Here is a 25,513-nt window from a genome sequence, read left to right as displayed (position 1 = left end):
ATACACACACCGGTTCCATGAACTAGCAACTCGAAGTCAAGTCAATGAGACAGAAGGCCAGTCAATAGCCCGTTACAAAACTGGTCTTCGTGATGACATCTGGCGTGAGTTACTCACGGTAAGGTTGGTAAGTGTGGATGAAGCCTACCAATTGGCCTTACGCACTGAACAGTAGTCCAAGGCGTTTGCTGCAAGACGTGGAACTACTGGGTGGGTAAGCAATGCGTCCAGATTTACACAGAATTCCACAATTCGATCCACTACCAATAATACTACTGAAAAACCTATCATGCGTAGCAATGACAGGAACTTCCAAGAGCAGGATGATAGAAGGGGCAAATCTGCAATAAGCGTGAAATTGGACAAAGGCCGTGAAGAGTGTTATCGATGCGGGGGCAGAGGACACTACGCTGTGGTGTGTCCTACACGGGAACAAAAACCAACCTTATTTTGCAATGAAGAGTTTGATTTGGCCGAACAAGAAGCTCCACAAGAACAACCAATCTCTGAACATGCAGAATTACCTGAGGAGCAGCTCGAAGGATTAGACCTTCCTCTTTGTGTTATAAGGAGAATGCTAACGGGACAGCGGCTGGAGGATCCAGACAAAGATGATTGGCTTCGAACCAATATCTTTCACACACATGTTGAACACAAAGGTAAAGCATTGAATTTAATTATTGATAATGGGAGTGGCATGAATGTGATATCTCAAGAGGCTGTCACCAAATTGAAGTGTCCAGTAGAAAGACACCCAAAACCATACAAGGTTAGTTGGGTTGATGACACATTAATACCCGTCAAACACCGGTGCCTCATTTCATTCTCTTCAAGCAAACGTTACAGGGATTCCGTATGGTGTGATGTAATTCCAATGAAGGCATGTCATATACTTCTAGGAAGGCCATGGTTATATGATAGGCGATTTTACAAAACGTTTAATTGCCTGCGGTTTTAAAAATCGCATTTTCAAAACACACATTTTAAAATCGCTATTTTGAAACTGCAAACCTACACAGACCTTTAACACTTTTTTTTAGGGGAAACTTCGCTTAACCCCCTAAACTTCCATCACATTTTCAATTACTTTCCTAAACTTTAAAAACTCTCAATTTAGTGTATCAATCTTTCGATTTTTTTCAATTTTACCCATCCGTTAAATCTTGTCAAATTTTCCAAAATACTCCTATTTTTTTAAAATAAAAAATTCGAAGATTCAAGCATGGGTAATTTTAACGGAAACTTCACTTACCACCTCTAATCTCTTATCACTTTTGCAATCATACTCATAAACTTTAAAAAGTGTCCATTTAGTGTATCGATCAATCTTTCAATTTCACTCATCCGTTAGAATTTTCCGTTAAATCCTAATGGAGGGGAGTCAAAATTCTTAAAATACCACTATTTTTTTTTTTGAAAATAAATAAATAAATAAATAAATTGCAAGAATTTATGTATTGATCTGGATTTAACGTAATTTACATATATATATATATATATATATATTCCCTCGTTATTTACTAGGCTTCATGAATTTCGGTTCAGGGGATCCATATCAAACATCTATTCCGGGAATGATTACATATCCTCTATTAGACCCTATGTATTTCGTGAAATGTGAAAAGCCAGTAAATTTCCGTTATCGTCTAAACATTTCTGCTTGCATTGAGGATGGAGTGTATTCTAATTCCAAGAGGTATACATATGCTCTAGTATATCGTTTTGCACTGGAGTTGGGGGACTTGTGTCAAGTAGAGCAAATATCTCTCACAGATCGTTATTATGATGATGACTTAAGAAATATTTCTTGTATAGCTAGACTTCCACAATGAATTGCTATGAGGTTTTGAGCTTTCTTGGTACTGAGCTTATTGTGGAAGTTGCAGATCTAGAGGTTATTGCTCCGTCAATGAGGCGAACAATGTTACTTGCTATTCAAATGGTGCGTAAAAGAAAGCATTCGAGAAAAAAGACAACACGTACACTTGCAACTTCTGATTAAATTTCTCACATGTTTATCACTAAATTTCTATTTCGTTCTTTTCTCATCGCTTCTAAACGCAAACGTTATTATTTTCTTTGGCAAACAAGGAATCCTTGACAATATATACACAAGTAACTTTTCTAGGTGTATTTGGATACGGAATTTTGGAAAAAAAAATATGATTCAGATTCTTTTTTTTTTTCAAAAATAAATCATATTTTATTCAATTTTTTCAAAACAAATCATATTTTATTCAACTTTTTCTAAACAAATCATATTTTATTCAACATTTTCTAACAAGTCAAATTTCGAAATTCGCAAACAGAATAAAAATTCAATTATAATTTCAAAAATTCAACACCCAAACGCACCATAACATACCTCAAGTCTAGAGGTTTATGGAGTTATTTATATTTATTGACTTTTAAAATTATTCAAATCACCTTTTTGATTAATTGATAATTAAATTTATTTATTTTCGTGTTGCAGTTATTTTGAGAAGAGTAATGATTGAATACCACCTAAAGATACAATTTGTCACCACCTTGTCTATGTGGCAAGGTGGTCCCCTACCTTAATTTATTTTTAAAAAATAAAAAAACTCAAAAAGTAGTGGGGGACCACCTTGCCACATAGGCAAGGTGGTGAAAAGTTGTATCTTTAGGTGGTATTCAATTATTACTCTTTTGAGAATGAGTAATGATTCACTACCACCTAAATATACAACTTTTCACCACCTTGTCTATGTGGTAAGGTGGTCCCCCACCTTAATTTATTTTTAAAAAATAAAAAAAAAATCAAAAAGTAGTGGGGGACCACCTTGCCACATAAGCAAGGTGGTAAAAAGTTGTATATTTGGGTGGCATTGAATCATTATTCTTTGAGAATACTAGCACAACTAGCAGACTTGGGTAAGAACCTTTATCTTTTTTTTATTTTGATTATCTTCTTCTTCTTCTTCTTTTTTCTGATATATGCATGTAATTCTTTTCTTTTCTTTGTTTATGAAATTTTATTAATTAATTCATTTTTTTTTTCATATTTCTTCCAGCTCTTCCAATTCAATTACTGACATACATGACAATAATTGACTATGGTAAGAATCTTCTCTCCTTTGATCTTCGTTAGTTTTTTTTCTTTTTCCTTTTTAGCATATCATTCTATAAACTATTAAGCATGCATGAATTAATTTATAACATGTGGCCAAAATGAAAATTTGAATTATTACCTGAAAAAGATAACAAGTATTGTACTTAATTACTAGGATCTATATATACTAAAATAAATATATATTTACAGCAATGCAACAACATGTTGGCTTACAATCCTTACTTTGGTGATGTTCTTCCATATATAGGACTGTTCCAAGCAGCAAAAATGATATTGGGGACTCCATTTGTGATTGTGTTCTTGATATATAAATGGAATAGGAGGCATTTATCCATGTATGATGTTGTTGAAGAATTGCTACAAAGTCACAATAAACTCATGCCAATAAGGTACTCTTATTCCGAAATTAAGAAGATTACCAAAAGTTTCAAGGAGAAATTGGGTGAAGGAGGTTATGGCACTGTATTTAAAGGAACACTTCGAAGTGATCGTCTTGTAGCTGTAAAGATGTTAGGTAAATTCAAAGCTAACAGACAAGATTTTATAAGCGAAGTTGCAACCATTGGAAGGATTCACCATGTTAATGTAGTACAACTTATTGGTTTTTGCGTTGAATGATCGAAACGGGCTCTTGTATATGAGTTCATGCCAAATGGTTCCCTAAATAAACACATATTTTTGCTAGAAGTATGCACGCTCCTAAGCTATGATCAAATGTATGATATAGCTCTAGCTAGGAGTGGCTCATGGGATTGAATATTTACATCAAGGATGTGACATGCAAATTTTATATTTTGATATCAAGCCTCACAACATTCTTCTTGATGAAAATTTTACTCCCAAGGTTTCTAACTTTGGTCTAGCAAAATTATATATAATAAATGACAGCATTGTTTCTTTGACTGCTGCAAGAGGGACATTAATTAGGATACATGGCTCCTGAGTTGTTCTATAAAAATATTGGAGGCGTCTCATACAAAGCTGATGTTTATAGTTTTGAAATGTTATTGATGGAAATGGCTGGTAGAAGAAGGAATATAAATGCGTTTGCAAAAAAATCAAGCCAAATATACTTCCCTACTTGGGTTTATGACCAATTGCAAAAAGGAAACGATGAAGAAATATTGGAAGACGCAACAGAGGAGGAAAAGAAAATAGGCAATAAGATGATCATTATTGCATTATAATATATACAAATGAAGCCTAATGAACACCCTTCAATGAACTAAGTCGTTCAAATGCTTCAAGGAGAAGTTGAATGCTTACAAATGCCTTCCAAGCCTTTCCTCTCATCACTAGACAAAATTGTAAGAGGTGGTGAAGAAAATTCGAATCAATCAAATGAATCAAGTCAATCATCTCAATTTTAAATGCAAATTAATTTATATATGAGTCTTTTGATTTATTATATCCATGTTCAAGGAGAAAATTAGTTTTCTCATATATATTTGATAACGCAAAGATGCTTAGTATTTCTGTGTAACAAATAAGAGTTTGTTTGATTTAAGATAACGCTACTTATTACATAAGTTTTTTTATGTTCAATTCTATTTTCTCATACTTGACCAAAGACTTTGAGTTTGAAGTTTGAGAAGATATGTTGTTATTCTTGATTCTCTACTAGTAATCCTTTGCTTTGTGAATTTGGCATATAAAATTGGATAAAACCTTGTCATTTGGAGATAATATTGTTGACATTCACGAACTTTTATTTTTGAATGTAGAAGCCAACAAACAATTTGAGCAACTATTTTTTTGAAAGATTTGGAGGCATAGAATGTTAAAACAGTGGTTAAATATTTAAAGTCACCCTAGAAAGTTTTGGGTAGTGAATAGTGATAAAAGACATCAAAAACCTTTTATTCGATAACATGCAGTATTTTTTTCCCAATGATATCAATATCAAAAGGGCCATCCATATGTTCTTCAAATAATTTCATCACCAAAAAGCATCAAGCAATATAGCCTATAAATTTATTTACTAGTGGAAATTACAATTTCAAGTTAATTAAGAAACTTTAATTCAAAGAAAAAGTCCACATATCCCCTTCAAACTACCACCCAATGGATAATATTCCCCATAAACTTTAGATTACGACAATATGCAACGTCAATCAATATATAATAAGTGTGAAGAGTAGTATTAGTCTTCGTTTTTTGCTCTTTTTCCTTATATAGATAAGTAAATAGTTGACGACCTTAGTACCCAAAAGGGAAAAAAAAAATAAAAAAAAATACCCACAGCTTGCTAGATGTCATTTTCTTAATAGCCCATAACTGAGATTGGGCTTGGGCCTTGCTTGGGTTGGCAATTGTGAATGCTTAAATTCAAGCTGAACCAGAGAACTCACTAGCTTACTAGATTTGGCATTTGGGTTGGCTTTGGACCGTAGGAGATAGGAATCCACTTTTTACTTAGAGTACGTTTGGCATTGTGATTTTGTAGACAAAAAATGTAATTTTAAACTAAATTACAAAAGATGTATCATTTGGGAGTGTTTTTAAAAAATTGTAATTTTAAAAATATAGAAAAATCTGATTTTTCAAATCGCATCCAAGGAGATGCGTTGTTAAAAAAACACACGATGTTAAAAGATAAAATAGAATTTTAAAGGTCAAACTGCAATTTTACAAGAAGCTTAACTGAGGTTTTAAAAATCGTATTTTTAAATCGCTATTTTTAAATCACAAACCCTCGTTACAAAAAATAGAGCATTTGCCGGCACCCAAAATGAGCTGGTAAAGACAAAACAAACACTGGAAAAGTTTGTCAGTTGAGTTAATACAGTTGAGAAGAAAAAACCCTAGACCAAGTATTCCATCTTTGAACGAATTAATATGCTTAAGTCCTTGGCAGGCATTAGCTTGATGCCGTGGTTGTCCACATCGATGGAATATGTAATACCAAACCCACAGTGCGATGTTCTTTTTATCAAATAACTTGGCTTAGCAAGCACACCTTTGGAGGAAGAACATCAAATTGCACTGTCTATGAAATTGCAAATCAAATTCATAAGCAAACATCTCTCATGGATGTTTAGATTCGTGTTGCTTACCCAAGCAACCTCGTAAGGATTAGCATGTGTTAAGTTTTTAAACCCTAAACTTATTACAAAAAAATAAATAAATAAACCCAAGTTTTACATAGCATCCTCTAGCACATCATTCGTGTAGCTGCTCTCATCAATGAACATAGTACCAGCTAACTGTTGCAACTTACACATGTTTGAAATATGCTATTTTGTTTCAAGTCTTCTTCATCCTTTTAAGTTGATAGTACTTTCTAGAGTTCTAGAGATAGTTGCTCATCATCACTATTAGCTTCATCATCTCATCTTTCTTCTTTTGGTTCCAAGGTCACCATCTCTTTTTTGTTGTGCTGCACTAGTAAAGTTATGTTGCAGGAAGAAAGACGCACACTAGGGATGTAAATAAACCAGTCCATTCAACAACCCGCTCGATATCCGCCCGGTTTAGCCCAATTCGAACTCGAGCTCAATACTATAAAAACTCGCTCGTTACTATAGAAACCCGCTCAATTGATAAGTGATACATACTCGACTCGCTCGACAAAACTCGATAGGGGCTCGCGAGCTCAACTCGTTTAAAGATCGACTAGATCGCTCGCCCGGCTCGTTAGTCCGACTCGTTAGCTCGTTCATATCTCTTGTATGTGTGTGTGTGTGTGTGTGTGTGTGTGTGTGTGTGTCTCTCTCTCTCTCTCTCTCTCTCTCTCTCTATATATATATATATATATATATATTACTACAAATGAGTTATATAAATTTAAGCATGTACATTAGTAATTAAGTAATACATGTTATATATGTTACTTAATATTTATATGTGTGTGTATTAGTTAACATACTAACTAATTAGTTCATAAACTAACATATTATCTAGTTAATTGTCATATACTAAGTAAATGTAATATATATATAGTATGTTAAACTAACATATTAAGTTATTAATACTTAATATGGAAGTTGTTCACAAACTCGGGTTTGAATTCCGCTTTCATCACACATTGAAAAATTTAATAGCTTACTTCGAGCTTTAGTTGAGCCGAGCTCGTCGAGTAACCTGACTTGGCTCGGCTCGGCTCGAATGTCATTCTCAACGAGTTCGAGCTTGAGTTCGAGCTCGAGCTCGAGCTCGCTCGAGTTTTAAATAAGCCGAGTTAAACAAGCATTTTACAGCTCAACTCGAATTCGAACTCGACTAATAAACTAGCCAGTCTTGAAATCTTAAAACTTCACTAGGCTCGGTTCTATTACATCCCTAAAGCTCACTAAATAACAAGATTTAAGATCAAAATTATTCAGAAATATGGTCAATTTTGATGTGGGGCCTAATCGGCACCTTTTGTAGGCTACATTAGTTAGTATTAAGTCTTATTATTTGTGTTAGAAAGTTGTTGGCTTGGTTTACTTATTTTATTTTATTTTCGGAGCCAAGGCTACTTCCTAGAATATATATATATATATATATATATATATATATATATATATATATATATATATATATATATATATATATATATATATATATTTATGAATAATAATTTATTAGTAGAAGAAGAAAGCTCACTATCACATACATGAAAAGAAATCAAGAAAAGCAACCACCCTATAGGAATCGAAAAACTTAAAAGTTAACAAAATCTATAAGATTAGAGAAGAAAAATTATGAATGAAAGATACATCTCAATCTAAGAGGGCACTCAAAAAGGAGGATTTCAGTTGAAGCACACTTGACTCATGGTCCTCAAAAAGACGTCGATTTCTTTCTCTCCAAATGCTCCACATAAGTAAAATAGGAATTAGACACCAAGTCATCAGGCAGAAACAAGTTGTGAAATAAGTGTTCTTTGTCTCCAAATTCTCCTTCTGCATTTCCAACTATTATGGAATCTTGGAAATCCAAGTTTGAGGGGAAGAAAGAGATGGATTTTGCTGCATTTTGCTACCTTCATCCACTTTTATATTAATGTGAACATGTAAATTGAATATTTGCCTGACCTAAAAACCTAAACTTGAAGATTAGCCCTTCTCCTTTTGTGAATCCTTGCCATGCTAAAAATAAATTTTACGTTGTTTTAGTTTGAGTGGACTTTATTGATTTTCTCGATCTTGTCTTTTTCTAGTTAGGTGTTTTTTTTGTATACTTCTTGTGTATTTGGGTTGTACCATTTTGCTCTTAAAAAATTTTGATTGCATATAAAATAAAAAGTTTGATTGGACCTGCTTTTGTCATTTGATGTATTGCATACTAAAGAACCTGGATCCCACATTTCCCACTTGAACGCTGCTATCAACAACCACCCGAATTTTCCTTCTTTTTTTCTCAGCAACCAAACAATGAAAACAGAGTATGTGAAAGTTGGTGAGTACCTTATCGTCAGCCATGGTGGGGCGGTGGATGGGGGATCTTGTGGTAGAATCAGTGGGTGACGACGATGATGTTGATGAGGAAGAAGATCATGGTGCGGAGGCAGAGAGAGACAACAAGCAGCCCATGTGATTCCCACCTTGATGCTGAGGAAAGTGACAGACAGAGATTTGCAGAAGGAAACGGAGGAAAGTGAAGAAAGGCACGAGAATGAAAAAAATAATAATAAATGGAATAGCGTGAGCTTGATGGGCGTCAAATATGTTGAAGGATTCTGACAAAAGGTATTCTGGTGAAACGATGGAAAGCTTGATGTAGATGAGTTTTTGAGAAGTTTCACCAAAATTTGGTGAAATGTTTGAAATGTCGAGCTCGATGCGGATACTCTTAACCAACAAATAAAAAATAAACTTAAAAGTACTTTATGAATAATCTAATATTTCTTTTTAATCCGATGCAATATTTTGATTCTCTCCTTGTGGATAGCATGTGATTTTATTATTTAATAAATACATTTCAGAATTATTTTAATTTATAAATCGAATTGTTATAGAATTATACTTTTTAGTTGAAATATCTATTTAATATTAAAATTTAAAAATGCCTCATTTTAAACTTTTGCTTTAAGCCCCAAGATATATAGAGTCGGTGTTGTTCTTCTTTTTTCTTCTACTTTCCTTTCTTTCTCTAATGCACGCTCTCTCTTTATCTGGTTTTCATATTTCTTTGTTTCTTAGTTTTTCTCTGTTTTTTTTTTTTTTTTTTTTTTTTGTCCTTGCTGCAAAATTGAAAAGGGGGCAATCGGTATGTATATTCTTCTCCTCTCTCTACTGTTAGTTTTTTTTTTTTTTTTTTTTGTCCCCGATTTGGTAGAATTTTTTATGGACATGTGTAGTCTTGGGTTTAAGTTTTGGCATCTTTTTCACGCCCATTCATATTTTCTAATGTAATTTTACTTACAATAAAATAAATTGTTGAATTTGAAAACTGGTGCTTTAGATGTTAGTGATTGCATTTATACAAAATACATTGCACTTGAAGTTTATTTCTTTCAGCTTTGTCAACATATGCTACTAGGATAATTCATATATCATACTCATGTTCTTCTAAGGTGTTTAATTTATTGATATGTTGTACTTTACTACTTTTGGCTTTACTTACTTGGTTATGGTTGGACAGATAGAGGTTTGTATCATCTTGAGAAGTTATACTCAAAAAGCTTGAAGCTATCAAAAATAGATTTAGGTTACTCTTCAACGACTATCAGTAAAAGAAAGCGATTCACTTTGTATAGATGTAATTCATCTCTTTTGATATGAATCTGGCAGAGCTGAGTGCTTGACTTGCCATATTTCTTTCCTTTATTATTATTATTATTATTATTATTATTATTTTGCAATCAAATAAATCCTCTCATATGAAGTTCAATGCTTAATTATTTCTTTAGTGTTTTGAAACCGTTTCTATTCTTTTTTTGTACAATCCTTTCTATTCTTCTTCTTCTTCTTCTTTTTGTTTTTTTTTTTTAATATTCAAATGGCCTATTTTTCGATTTGTAAATTTTACATTGAATTCAGAGAAATGAGAGAGAGAGTTTCTTATCATTGATTTTGGTATAAGGTATGACTTTTTTTTTTTTGGGTAATACACCATTCTTAATTGATGGCCGACATTAGCTTTTAAGGTTTTATAATGAATTATGAATCTATGATTTGTTTTTATAATTTTTTTTTATGGGATTTTATATTATCATATGTTTTCATTCATGTCATGTTTGTGTTTTTGGGTTCTCAATATTTTTGTCACTTTTTTTTTTTTTTCTCTTTTTTTCAAGGATAGAAATTTCATGCAACCCAATTTTTTATGTTTGTATACCAACATAGTTCATTTCGTTTTAAACTACATCTATAGGAACAATTATTTAACATGTTTCAATTTATAAGAATTAAACTTTATGAATTTTAAATTTTATTAATATGTGCATTTATAGTATTGAGTAAAAAACTGTTGTTTCAAATGATCTTATATATTTATAGGGAAATGCTAAAAAGACAACTTGAGCACAACCCCAAATCACAATAGGGTGGGATCCATGAAGCCCCATCTCAATATGCCTTAGGGTTGTGCACTAGTTGTACTAAGGGTAGTGCATGAATCACAACTCATATATATATATATATATATATATATATATATATATATATATATATATATATATATATATATATATTTGGTAGTAATTAGTTAAATGAGTGAGAAAAGAAAATTAATTACTAATAATTTTTTAAAGACTTTCCAAATTAATTATAATAAAAAAAGCTTGCTCATAAAGCTGGTTAGAGCATTCATAGTAGCCTCACCAAAATAGTTTTTTAGCTATTTTGGTGAGCCAATTTGATGAAAATCCTTAAAAACCACTCCCAACAGCCTCACCATTTTAACCAAAAAAATTTGATGACAGAAATTACTAACCAAATTAGATGAGGCATTTTCGCTCAACAACACACTCACCAAATTTTGTTTCACATTTCTCTCTCACATGATCAGCACACTTTTTTCCTTTTTTTCTCTCATTTTCTTCTCCCATCTTCCATCTCTCACACGATAATGTCCTTATTTCATAGATATGAAGAATTTTTTGTAAAAAGATTATATAGAGAAAGAATAAATAAATATTAAAAAAATATTATTTAAATAAAATAGTGATAATAAATAGTTTAAATGGTGAGGCTGCTGGGAGAATTTTAAAAAAGTGGCTCATCAAAATAGAGAAAAGTGATTTTTAACTATTTTAGTGAATAAAATTTGATGAGACTATTAGGAATGCTCTTATAAGTTAGTATATATAATAGCTGAGATCTTTTTTATATTGCATAACATTGTGTCACGTGGAATTAAAAGGTTATTTTGAAAGGTTGAACCGTGCGTGTGTTTACTGAACCCATGATTTTTAAAATTGAACCGTGCGTGCATTGTCATTTAGTTAAGCTGTGCGTTTTAGCTGAAATTGATGTGTTTCAATGAAAACTTAATGCTGACCAAAACGGTCAATTAACGGGCGTGCGTTTCGATAAAAAAAGAAAAAAGAAAAAAACGTTTCTTTCCCCACCGTCTCACCCTTCTAGACTCTTAACTCTCACAGATCTTTCTCTTCTCCTTCTTCTTCTCCGCTATTCTCTCGTCTTCTGTTTTCCTTTTCTTTCTCTAACGCACATTCTATCTCTCTTTTTGGTTTTCGTATTTCTCTATTTTTTCTTTTTGGCTTTGCTGCACAATTGAAAGGGGGCAATTTTTTACGCTGATTTGGGGCTTTCGGTATGCATATTCTTCTCCTCTCTCTCTTCTTCGAGTAGATTGGAATTATAAGATTGTAGACTGGGGTCTGTTTTGGAATATTAATTTTATTTGTAAATTTTGATCTTTTTGACAAAAATTGGAATCATAAAAAAAATACCTTGGGACATATTTACTTCAGTGTAGATAGCCCCAAAATTCAAGGGTTGTTTATATCCTTACTTGTTAACCATTCATACTATTTTATTAATTAGAGTCTATTGTATTTGCATACATATATGCTTTTGTTGGTAATTTTCTTTGGCTCAAACTTCTACTTTGAACTGCCTCGGTTTGGTGGAATTTTTTATGGGCATGTGTAGTATTGGGTTTAAGTTTTGGCATCTCTTTCATGCCCAGTCATATTTTTTAATGTAATTTTACTTGCGATAAAATAAATTATTGAATTTGAAAACTGGTGCTTTAGAAGTTGGTGATTGTGTTTATGCAAGTACATTGCACTTTTAGTTTGTTAGGATAATTCGTTGGTCAGAATCCTCATGTTATTCTGAGGTGTTCTACTTATTGATATGTTGTACTTTGCTACTTTTGGTTTTACTTACTTGATTCTGGTTGGACAGATGGAGGGTGGTATCTTCCGGAAGAGCTCTACTAAGAAAGTTTGAAGCTATCAAAGATAGACTTAGGTTCTTCTTCAACTGCCATCAGTAAAAGAAAGTGATTCACTTTGTATAGATGTAATTCACCTCTTTTGATATATATATGGTAGAGCTGGGTGCTTGACTTGCTATCTTTCTTTCCTTTATAATTATTTCTATTTTTTACTATTCTTTATCAAGATTTGTTTTTCAAAAAAGATTTTTGAAATTATTATAATAATAATAAATAAAAAAAATAGCAGGTAGTGCGGGTTATATGCTAGTTTTGGATAATTAAAATGATTTTTTTACTACGTAGTTTCATGTCTAGTTTGTGACTCCAAAATTTACTTATTTTTTTTACGTATGTAGTTTCAACTGTGAAAGTGAATATATTTTTACCTTTTCCCTTTAGGATGTAATAGTGCTGTAAAAGAAGTGGTCATGGATATTTTATCATGGAATGGTACCCTCTCATCAAGTGATTTTCGTCTTGCTGCTTGTGCTTTTATGGAGAAATGGAAAAGCTTTATGTCAGCTTTCCCTCCGTGGTCATGGGTCACTTGTCCAAAACAACCTTGGGTTGCTTCTCATGATGTTAGTGTTGTCAACCTTGGGTTGCTTCTCATGATCTTCCTCTGTTGAAATCAGTTAGTTTTCAACACTTGATGTTATTTTACTTCTCTTATTTGTTTCTCTCTCTTAGGTGGAAGGATACTTATCATTGGAGAACATAATTCTTTTTTTTTTATTTTTTGATAAGTATTGGAGAACATAATTCTCAGGTCAATTGAGGTTTGTCCTTGATGTTATAATGAACCAGCACTAGCTATTTAATTTGTCAATTGATCTTAGCATCATTATAGTTGTTATGCACAGGAGGAACATGATGAACTAAGTTGCCCTCTGAAAGAAGAGACAAGTTGCTCTGAGAAAGAGGAACCCATTGATATTGCCACCTTAGTATGTCTTTTAACTGATATCCTAGTTTCCGATTCCTTTGTTTGATATCAATCTTGAAGTGTCGAAGTACACATAGATATCGCTCATTAAAGGCGCATTTTTTCTATAACCTGTTGATTCTTGTCTCTTTTACTACATTGATAAGATCTTGCTCTTTCTGCAAGGTCCAGAGTTCCAGTGCTATTTTTTCATGCTTACTACAGTTGTATGTTCATCTCTGTTTAATCAGATCATAAACAGAATGTAGAGTATATAAGTACACATACACACACACACAAATACATAGATACACACACGACAGCATGATATATTTACATATGTGTATGTATGGATGACGCACACAAATGACAGTATGATACAAGAAAATGCTTGCATATCCTTTTATATGTTCGACAGAAACCAATTATGTCTTTGATAATGCCATCATAAATTTGGTCATTTGTACAACATAACATGTATGGTAATAGGATTTTGTTGTGTTTTATTTCTTGTTTTCATCGACATAATGTGTTCATCATCATAAATTTGGTCATAACATGTATGGTAATAGGACTTTGTTGTGTTTTCTTGTGCCAAAGATCTTACCAGTTTCTGGTACAAGACATACTTCTATAAATGATTGAAATGCATGCATATTAGTTTGATTGGCCAGATTCGTTATTTCAATCAGTGTGTTTTCTGTTGGTTATTTGCAACTTTATTATGTGTTCACTTTTTGGTTCTGTATTCATAGTTGATCCTTAAGGAGCTTTTAGTGAATGCTTTAAAATTGCTATTTCTTAGATCTCTCTTTTTTCTTCTTTTTTTGGATTTCTGCTCTTGGAAGTATATTTCTTCTTCTCTGGACTTTCCTGGTTTGTTGCACTTTAGATTGTATGCCTGTAGGAGAACTTGCTTTATGCTCCTCTGTACTTGAGATGTCTTCATTTTCTGATAAGTTTTGTTTTCTTATACTTAAAAGGAAAAAAAAAAATGTGGCTACAGAAGGATGCAGGACATCATTGAATTAATTGTTTCTAAGGTTGTCTTGCTGAGAAGATGGTGATAATTGAGTGGCGATGGTTAGAAAAGAGTAATAGAATCTTAGGTGGGATATAAAGAGGGAAAATAATCATATTTTTGTTCAGGATCAATTATGAGAGAAAAAATAGATTATATTTCTCAGAATTGCAGCAAGAAAGAAGGAAATAACTGCTGAGAAGATCAACAAGAAAGAGAATTAAGAACGAAGATCAGATTGGAAGAGACAAAGGAGGGAAGGGATTCCAAACTAAAAATCAAACAACTCAACTTCCAATTCATTGAATCACTGCCAAAAGAGTACAAATAACATCCTTTTATAGCCACGATTACTTAAGGAAATACTCTCACATTTCATCGAAAAGTAAGTAGAAGTACTTGACTTTAAAGGACAGCAGCTGCCATGCAGAAGTAACTGACTTTATTCACCCAGAAGTTCCTTCAAAACAAATTACTATCATCCTTAGTAACTAGCTCCTATTTGAAGTAATTCTGGGAAACTTTCATCACAAAAATGAAATACTTTGCTCATAATTACTAGCAAGTGTTTATCGTTCTACAATGTCATGAGTTGTCATGATGGTTTCCATTTCCCTTGGAAGAGCTTTGGCGGACAAAGGTTCAGTTCAGGGTGGCCTTTTTGTGTGGTTGGGGACCCTAGGAAAGATTCTTACCATGGACAATCTTCGAAAGCGACGCGTCATTGTGGTTAATAAGTGTTGCACGTGCAAAAGGAATGAGAAGTCCGTGGATCTTCTTCTTCATAGTGAGGTTGCTTGTGCCATATGAATTGTTTTCCATGGTCAATTTGGATTGTCTTGGATTATGCCTAGACGAGTAATTGATTTATATGCTTATTGGTGGACTGTTAGCAGCGCTCGGAGTGCAGTTGTGTGGAAGATGGTGCCTTTGTGATTTTTGTAGTATTTATGGAAGGAAAGAAATGATAAAAGTTTTAAAGACTGTGAAAGGATTTTAGAGGAAATTAAGTCTTTATTTTCAACACTTTGTATCGTTGAACAGCTACTTATATTTTTCTTTTGGAGATAGTTATCATGATTTTTTTTTTTTTTTGCCCCTACTAGTTTGGTGGCTTGTCTTTTATACTTCCTGTGTACATAGGGTTACATTACGGTTTTAATGATATCTCGATTAATTAAAAAAAAAAAAAAGTATCAAAGTCTTCAACTACCCCATTATGCTAATTTGGGATTCTTCTTGGCAAAAATTTCAAAATAGGCTTCTGGAAAAGTCTGTCAGTTGCTGGTTGTTTCCTCTTTTCTTTGTATGGCTGGCAGTTATATCAGTTCTCCCATTCCAAAAACGACTCGATCCCATCAAGTGAGGGGCTGGACCAAGAACTACATCTCTAGTTGAGTTGATATACACTTGAGAAGAAAAGACCCTGGACCAAGAATTCCTTCTTGGAGCGAATCAATATGCATAAGTCCTTGGCAGGCATTAGCTTGATGTCGTGGTTGTCGTCATCGAAGGAATATGTAATATCAAACCCACAGTGCGATGTTTTTATCAAATAACCATGGTTGGCCTAGCAAGCACACCTTTGGAGGAAGAATATCGCATCACATTTTATCTATGAAATTGCAAATCAGAAAGGTAAGCAAACATCTCTCATGGATGTTTAGATTCGTGCTGCTTACCCAAGCAACCTTGTAAGGATTAGCATATGTTAAGTTTTTAAACCTTGAAAAAAAAAATAGCTTTTAAACCCAAGTTTCACATAGCATCCTCTGGCGCATCATTGGTGCAGCTGCTCTCATCAATGAACATAGTACCAGCTGACTGTTGCAACTTACACATGTTTGAAATATGCTATCTTGTTTCCAGTCTTCTTCATCCTCTTAAGTTGATAGTATTTGCCAGAGTGCTGGAGATAGTTGCTCATCATCACTATTAGCTCCATCACCTCCTCTTCTTCTGGTTCCAAGGTCACCATCTCTTTTTTGTTGAGCTGCACTAGTAAAGTTATGTTGCAGGCAGAAAGAAGCTCACTAAAGAACAAGATTTAAGATAAAAAAAAAATCTTCAAAAATATGGTCAATTTTGATGTGGGGGCCTGATCAGCACCCTCCGTAAGCTACATTAGCTAGTATTGAGTCTTATTATTTGCGTTAGAAAGTTGTTGGCTTGGTTTATTTTATTTTAGGAGCCAAGGCTGCATCTTAGAATTGTGTTTTTTTTTTTTTTTTTTTTTTTTTTTTTAAGAAAAAAATGTATAATAATTTATTAGTAGAAGTAGAAAGGTCACAATCACATATACGAAAAGTAATCAAGAAAAGCAACCACCCTACATGGGTCAAAAATCTTAAAAGTTAACAAAATCTACAAGATTAGAGGAGAGAAATTAGGAAAGAAACAGCCCAATCTAAGAGGGCACTCAAAAAGGAGGATTTCAGCTAAAGCACACTTGACTCACGGTCTTTGAAAAGACGTTGATTTCTTTCTCTCCAAATGCTCCACATAAATAAAGTACGTACGCATGAGTCACCTAGTCATCGAGCAAGAACAAGTTGTGAAATAAGTTTTCTTTCTCTCCAAATTCTCCTGCATTTTCAACTATTATGGAATTTTGGAAATCCAAGTTAGAGGGGAAGAAAGAGAGGGATTTTGCTGCCTTCATCCACTTTTATATTTATGTGAACATGTAAATTGAATCTTTGCATGACCTAAAAACCTAAACTTGAAGATGAGCTCTTCTCCTTACGTGAATCCTTGCCATGCTAGAAATAAACTTTACGTTGTTTTAGTTTGAGTGGACTTTCTTGACTTTCTCGATCTTGTTTTTTCTAGTTATGCGTTTCTTTTGTATACTTTTTGTGAACTTGGGTTGTACCATTTTGCTCTTAATAAATTTTTATTACGTATAAAATAAAAAGTTTGACTGGACTTGTTTTCATTATTAGATGTTTTGCATAGAGGTTTGAACCACTGAAGGAGGTTAGGACTTGGATACTTCGGTCGTATCAAATGCTTAGGACTTGTCTTATCAAAGCATTTTGGTAGTTTATAGGTCTGAGTTACGTTGAGTCATCGTTTAGAGATTAAATTATAAATTGGATAATAGTTTGAGTAAAGTGTAATTTACCTATATATAATTATATTATAATTTAGGCTTCTTAAAGTCGCTACAAAGCCTACTTATATTTAATAAAGGATCAATATAAGACTTAACACCTGTAACACATTTATAATTCAATTATTCAATATGGACAACACCTTACCCCAAAAGTTAGTCACAATTGAGAAGATTTTTGTCATATTTCGTAATTATATATGAATCAAATATAACAATAATCATGCCTACAAACACATGGGATGGAAATTAACAAGAAATATAATTTTGGTAAGATAAGTGGAGGAATTCTAGGCCTTCTTCTTTTATAATAGTTCGAAAAACCCTAATTCTCCCAATAACAAGCGTAAATATTTGATAATTAACTTATCTGATTATTTTATTAGCTTTTTGGTGTCTTTTAATAGACACTTACAATTTATAGTAGCAATCTGACACGCATGACTTGGCTTCGATCTTTTTCTTGAATTTTATCTTTTCTACTTTCTTTCTTTCTTTTTTAATTCCTACAAGAAGGCAATTACTTGCAAGTTGCATTAATGATTTAACACTATTTCATAATTAATTATAAAATGAAATAATTAGTACAAAATAATTATGATAATGCTTACTAATAATAAATAAATTAGACACATTTAAGTTATTATCGGTATGTTTTATAGTACATATATTAGTTCATTATGTACATACACAAACACATATCCACACATACATGTAAAAACACTCATGTACACGCATATCTCTAAAACTAAACTCATGATATAACAATAATTTAAATTATATCTATCTTAATAGAAAGAAAATTTCCTTTTACTTAAAATGTTCTCAATATAAAATTAAAATAACATTAAAATTGAAGTTATATGAGCCGAACTGAATTTATACGAGTATGTATCGTTTAATATTTGAGCAAATTTTTATATTCACAAACAGCTCATTTATTTATCGATCCAAGACCAAATTAATTTTTGATGGCTCATTTAACAGCCTTCATTGTTGTTATAGTGGGGTGACCCACGATCTCACATGCCATGCAGCAAAGATTCATCACAAAAATAGGAAAAAATACAGTTTACCCCTAAAGAATGATCACATGCCCACAAATTAACAAATTGTAACAAGTTAACCCTTCCGTTAAGTTTTTCCATCTTTGTAGACGGAATGTTAATCACGTACGCTGCACGTGACTTTTAACCACCTAAACTCTCAAAAAATGCTCTCCAAAAAAAACTTTACCTCCATAAGTATGATCACTTTTGTGTTTTAGCCACTAAAATTCAAAAAGTGACTTTCGACCTCAACAACTACTAAGCTTTTATCTTTCTATTATGGATCATTATCAAATTTGGCAATGCTTTTTCGGACTATTTTTTTGTTTAAGGAAGAAAAAAAAAGTACAAGTATTAAGTTATTAACAAATAACTTAACACAAAATATTAAAAATTATTTTCACATAAAAAAAAAAAAAAAAGAATTTTACATTTATGCCACTTAAAAAAATAGAAAAGAGAAAAAGGTAAATAACATTCTATAAAATATTGTACCATTCGAACCCAATTATTTTCCATGTGAACAATTTCATGAATTGTAGTGCCTTTGTGTACTAACCATATTTGCACTTTAGATGGTTGGTAGAACTCGTGTAGTCGTGTGCCATTTTCTTACCAAAAAAATAATAATAATACTAATAATAAGGGTAAAGTCTACATATATTTCTGAGACTACCATTCAATTGATAGTCCTTCCAAATTTTTAATTTGGACAATGTACCTCCATCCAAACTATAAAAAATTGTCAATGTTTTTCAATGATAAAAATACCCTTAATAAAATTAAAAAAATACTAAAAGTTAAAAATAAATACATAAAAACTAAAGGTGGCCAAATTTAAAAATTTAAAGTTTTGATTTTGATTTTTTTTTTTTTGAAAAAAAAAAAACTGAAATTTCTATTTTTTTTAAATGAAACTAAAAAAAAAAAATCGTTTTTTAAAACAAATTAAAATTTTTGTTTTAAAAAAATAAATTTTTCATTATATATATATATATATATATATTGAATTTATAGGGGTATTTTTGTTTTATAAAAAAAATTGTAAGGTCATCTTTGTCTTTTTGTTGGCATTGGGGGTACATTGACAATATTTTAGTAGTTTGGGAGACATTTTCCTAATTAAAAGTTTAATAGGAGACATTGTCAATTGGATGGTACTTTGAGAAGGGTATCTGGACTTTAAGAAAAAAGTGCACATTGAATAACGCCGTTTAATAAAAAAGTTTTATTGTGAATTTTTTGTTTGAATAGTAAGTAATAAAAAGTAATTGATGTGATATAAATGTAAAAGAATATTTAAATTTTTTTGAGAGAAAAATAAAAAAAAGTTGTTTGAGAGAAAACATGGATTCTCTTTCAACAAATGGGCCCTCAAGTTGACAAACCATGAAAAGACGAATAAGGCTACGCCACACCCTGTTTTGGCGTTTATATCGTTTGATGGGGCTTATTTTATTTTATTTTTTGTTTACAATATAAAGGACCAGATTGTTGATGGTCCTTTTTGAATCATTTATAGACCTATTTTCTAGTTTTTGTTTTCAAATTACACATTATCTTTCGTTTAAGTTTGTTGTTGTAGAGCTCACATCCAATTTCTTCTTTCATTGAAATCTTTCTATTTTGTAATGTCATTTATTTAAATGAGGGAAAAAAAAGAAGGTAAAAGAGAATTAGGGTTTTTTATATTTTATTTTTCCTTCCTTTAAAAAGGAAGATAAATTACTAGTGGCAAAATGTAAAATTCAAAAAAGCTGCCATTTTGCAGGTCATGCAGGAGGGAAGTTGCAGAACCAAAGCAAATAATTTAAGAGAGAGAGAAAAACAGAGAAGTTGGAATTGGATGGACACTGCCATCATTAATTCCGTACAAAAGCAGCTACCCAGTGGCACCCAACCTCACTCTCAACTCTCAAAGGTCACCTGTCATTTTCTTTCTTTCTTTCTTTTTTCCTTTTTCACACAATAACTAAAGAATTTTTTATTAAAAAAATAAAAACTAAAAAATGTGAATAATGAAAAAACAGTCCTTATTTTACTCCAACCAATTATAAGTAAACAACTTAATAAAAACCAAAAAATATAATAAATATGAAAACACACAATCATTTGAATAAATTAAAAAACAACGATTTTTAGACAATAGACTCTCATTTTTCCTCAGTCCGATTGGGATGGTGGGGTATTTACAACTTGTAAGAAAGAAAACTCAAGAAGTACTCTTTTGTCCATTGATTTTTTTTTTTTGGTATAAAATATGGTGTTTTCATATCTAATGTTTAGTGTGTGTGTTTAGATGATGTATCAACATTTCATTGGAGGCTGCAAAAGTTAAATTTTACAGTCCATTCTTACCAAATGGGCTCTCTCTATATATATACACACATATCTTCTTCAAATTTCTATTAATAGTCAATGTCTCACTCGAACTACAAATTGTGTCCATGTTCTCATAAACTATTAAAAAATGTTATTGTTTCCATAAAACTAACAAAATAAAATAAAAATGACCATAATTTTCTTTTTCAATAAAATAAAAGTCTTTACAAATTCAAAAAAAAAAAAACCAAATTTAATTTTTAAAAAATAATATATATATATATATATATATATATATATATATATATATATATATATATATATATATTCTAGCAAAAGATAGAGTGAAATAGTGCTAGCTCCAAAATGAATATGATCAACTTGTTTATGTGGTCATGACTTCACTTGATCGAGTCCCAATCATCAACGCGGACGTGGTCCATAATCCATATCATTTCCAACGCCAACCCTCCCATCTTATTGGTGGAGAATGGAGATTATTACGCTGCATGCAACGTGCAAACTGCAAATAGATACCTTTTTATGGTTTGTCGGGACATATGCATAGGCTTTACCTAAAGTTTGATTCATTTAGTATCAAAGCCGTGTCCTTTGAGTACGCGATCGAATAGGTTGCGAGTTAATGGTCGAGTCATTAAGGAGGTAATTATTTGTAGGCTAAATTAGAATGTCTTAACATTATATATGAGTACAGTATTAAGTCATTAAATACTGATAGATGAATAGAACTGGCAAAAAAGAAATGGATATATATTGTCGGGTCAGTACCGTTAAAGTAGGCCGTTGCAGACGTTAATTGCAGAACTTGATGGTATGTTACGATATTACGTATCTCACATAATTTAAATACAATCTATATTCGAAACGACGCCATGATATAATTTCACGAAAAACATGTTTGGCTCGTTTTGCATTTTATATTAGCTTTCAAACTGAATAGTTGAGATTTTACCATGCCTAGCTAGTCTTTATCATTTTTAACCTGTTATTGTTATCAAAAGCATCAGCTTTGGCATGTTCAAAGAATAACTAGGGTAAATTCGGTTCTCAAATTCTCTGTTTTCTTTATTTATTTACTTTTTTTTTTTTTTTTTCAGATGTCCAATTAAACCATTTTTTTTTTAAGCATATGCAATGTTGAGCAAAAACTCATAGGAATTATAGTGTAGGCAAAAATTCCAAAATCTTAGAACTAAGGATTCGTTTATTTTAGCGTAAAATATTTTATATTTTTTGATGTTTGGTGCAACTGAAAATAATAATTAAATTGAAAATATTGTTCGGCTTGACCAAAAAAGCTTCTTTAATTTTAGAAAACAATTTCTATCTTTAAATTTCGAAAATCATTCTCAAATCACGTATCGCTGGACCACCACTAAGCCAACGCCAGGCCACCACCAAGCCACTCTCGGACCAACCACCGAGCCACCTCCAAGTCACCACTGGACCATCACCAAGCCAACCTGGACCACCATTGAGTCATCCCGAACTACCACTAAGCTACCCCCAAACCACTACCTAGTCAGCCCACGAACCACCGCTGGACCATTCCAAGAAAACCACCGAGCTACCCTCGGACCACCATCGAAGCATCGTTTTGTATCACCACCAGGCAACACTGGACCACCATTGAGCCACCCTTGGACCACCGTCGAACCACAACTAGGCCACCGTCTGCCACCACCAGACCACCGACAGGCTTTCGCCAGACCATTTCTGGAACTCAAATTATTAAGTTATTTTTTTAAAATTATTTTAAATTATTATTTTTATATTGTGAATAAAAATTGATTTATAAGTTAATATGATTGAATGAAAATATTAAAAAAAAAAACATTTGTGATTTTTCGTATGCGCCAAACACCAAAAAATGTTTCCAGCGAAAAACATTTTGTTGAAAAGTTCTCTCTAAAAATATTTTTCCGACAAAAAAATTTTTTATGCTGAAACAAGCTGAGCTTAAATTGTTATGTTTTTCATTATTCCTTCGATCAACTTAACAAACAATTTTCTTTAGGGAAAATACAATTAACCCTCCAAAGTTTGACCACTTTTTCAGTTTTACCTCCAATGTTTAAAATTTGCAATGTGCCCCAATGAAGTTTTCAAATTTGTCAATCCGTTAGTGATTTCCGTCTGCTCTGACGAGAAGGGCCTCAGGTGCTCCGCACAAGTTTTTTCCATGCGAGCTTCACCAGAAACTCTCATTTCTCGCTAGAATAGTCGTGCCCAACTCGCTAGAAAACAAAACTCTTAATTGTATTTCCCGGAAAACCCTATTCATCATGGAGATGCTGGAAACAATCTTAGCGGCTCTGAAATGCACAAACGAGAAGAAAGAGCACCTCAAGAAGGCCTTCGACGAGTTGCAATCCCATTCTTCAGGCCTCTCCGTCTTTTCTCTCACGTGTTCCGACCTCGACGCTCACTTCATTGCCCTCCAGAACTCACTTACAGAACGATTCCACCTCTTAGAATCGCTCGAGTTGGAAAAACAAACTTAGACCCACTGCACCGAGTTGGCTCAGTTAACCCCCAAAATTGAACCATGTGCCTCACAAGGTAAGAACAACCAAATCAACCCAGAATACCCTTCTTCTTCATCAATTTTGGAGACCCAGATGACCCAAATCTTGGTTGACCCGAGTGGTGATGTAGGTTCAAATTCGGTAATCCCGTCGAGGCCCAAGTTGAAGGCTTTGTGTGAGAGTATGGATGGAAAGGGCTTGAGGAAGTACGTATTAAAGCACCAAAATGAGAAGAAAGAGAAGATGGCCGAGCTCCTTGGTGAGTTGGGCACCACTCTTTCGGCGAGAAATGAGAGTTTCTGGTGAAGCTCGCATGGAAAAAATGGAGAAGCTCTAACTGAGGGTAAAATTGAGAAGCTATAATTGAGGGTAAAATGGAGAAGCTCGCATGAAAAAAAAAAAAAAAAAATCATGTGCGGAGCACGTAAGACCCTTTCCCTCAAAGCAGACAGATATCATTAATGGATTGGCCACATTGACAAATTTGAAAACTTTGTTGTGGCACAATGCAAACTTTTAAACATTGAAGGCAAAACTGAAAAAGTGGTCAAACTTTGAAGGATTATTTGCATTTTCCCATTTTCTTTATTTTTTGCTCACAAAAAAAATTTAAAACTTATTTTGCCTTTATGTCACTTCAACCAATCTTATCACATCAATCAAATCATTTTTTCTTTATGTCACACCAACCAATATTTATATCAAATCAATCAAATCATTTTTTTAATATGCTTAAATTAGTGCAATATATTACATTTTTATTTAACAAACTATCTCATAGATACGGTAATCTCAATCAATTGTTGGATTTTTTATTTTTTTAATAATGACTTATTTAGGAGTTAATTGAGACTATAACATCAATACTAAAAAATAAAAAAAAAATAAAAACTAAAACTAAAGAATTTGAATAATGATTAAAAAAAAAAAAAAAAAATAGCCCTTTTATAGCTGAATAAGAAAAAATAAGTCATAGAAAAAAAAAATACACATATCTTTCTTAAACTTCTACTTAACCGTCAATGTTTCCCTTGAACTACAAATTGTGTTCATGTCCCCTCTAAACTACAAAATAAATAAATAAAAATAAAAAATAAAAAATGTTAATGTCTTCATAAGACAAACAAAAAAGATAAAAATGATTATAATTTTTTTTTTTCAATAAGATAAAATTGTTTTTATAAATTCAAAAAAAAAAAAAACTGAAAGAAAAAAAATAACCAAATATATATATAAATTTTAAAAAAATAGAAATAATTTTTTTTAAAGTTTCTTGGATACATTTCAAAAGATAAAGAAATAGTGTTCCAAAATGAATATGAGCAACTTGTTTGTCTGGTCATGAATTAGAGTCCCGATCATTAACGCGGACGTGGTCCACATATGTCATTTCTCTGGTCATGACTAGGCCCCGTTTAGTAATCCCCCTCCCCTCCCCTCCCCTCCCCTCCCCTCCCCTCCCCTTCTCTTATAGGAGAATTTTGTTTTTGAGTGTGAGTAAAAAATGATTGATGTAATATAAAGTAGAAATAATTTATATGGAAAAATAGATATTTTCTGTTTTGTACTGAATTTTTTTATTTAAATAATAATAAAAAATTATTGATGTGATATAAAAAGTAAAAAAGGTTAAGAATGTTTTGAGTTAATGTTTTTTGGGAAAGGTAAAAATAAGGGGAAGGGGGAGGGGAGGGGGTTATTAAATAGGGCCTAGTCTCAGACTCTGAATAGAATGAGTTCCATTTAGCATCATAGCCAAATTTTTCAGAGTATCGGATTGAATGGCTTGTGAATCTATAGTCGAGTTCTTGAAGTGGTAATTTATAGGCTAGATTAAAATGTCTTAGTACTATGTATGAGTATAGTATTAAGTTATTGAATATTGATAAAATAAGTAAAACTGGCAAAAGAAAAATGGGTACCATCGGGTCAGTGCTGTTAGAGTAGACTGTTGCGAACGTTGGTTGCGGAGCTTTGTAGTATGTTACGATCCTAACCATGCATATATAAATTTTTGAGCAGTCTCCCTTTACATGCCAATTTTTAAGAATGAGTTCTACCTAAACTTTATTCTACAAAATTACTAAAATATCTATATT

At 32.3% G+C, this 25,513-nt stretch overlaps 1 protein-coding gene and 1 pseudogene across 3 annotated transcripts in view; both read left to right on the top strand.

Moving 5' to 3' along the window:
- The first annotated feature begins 289 nt into the window (after positions 1-289).
- LOC133878943 (uncharacterized) lies at positions 290-4,106 on the top strand (annotated as a pseudogene).
- A 7,554-nt stretch (positions 4,107-11,660) lies between these two features.
- LOC133880715 (ubiquitin-like-conjugating enzyme ATG10) overlaps positions 11,661-25,513 on the top strand; it is a 66,194-nt gene continuing 52,341 nt past the window's right edge. For 2 of the 3 annotated variants that reach the window (XM_062319715.1, XM_062319712.1), the window contains exons 1-6: positions 11,661-11,800; positions 12,400-12,516; positions 12,833-13,014; positions 13,124-13,158; positions 13,200-13,212; positions 13,297-13,380. In XM_062319715.1, coding sequence (XP_062175699.1) covers positions 12,862-13,014; positions 13,124-13,158; positions 13,200-13,212; positions 13,297-13,380 — 285 coding nt within the window. In that variant the 5' untranslated portion in view covers positions 11,661-11,800; positions 12,400-12,516; positions 12,833-12,861. The remainder of the gene's footprint in view (positions 11,801-12,399; positions 12,517-12,832; positions 13,015-13,123; positions 13,159-13,199; positions 13,213-13,296; positions 13,381-25,513) is intronic. The other variant, XM_062319713.1, reaches the window with a different exon arrangement.

This window comes from Alnus glutinosa, chromosome 10, assembly GCF_958979055.1.
Source record: "Alnus glutinosa chromosome 10, dhAlnGlut1.1, whole genome shotgun sequence".
NCBI lineage: Eukaryota > Viridiplantae > Streptophyta > Magnoliopsida > Fagales > Betulaceae > Alnus > Alnus glutinosa.
The sequence above is the reverse complement of the archived record's forward strand: the minus strand, read 5'-3'. Positions and strand labels throughout refer to the sequence as shown.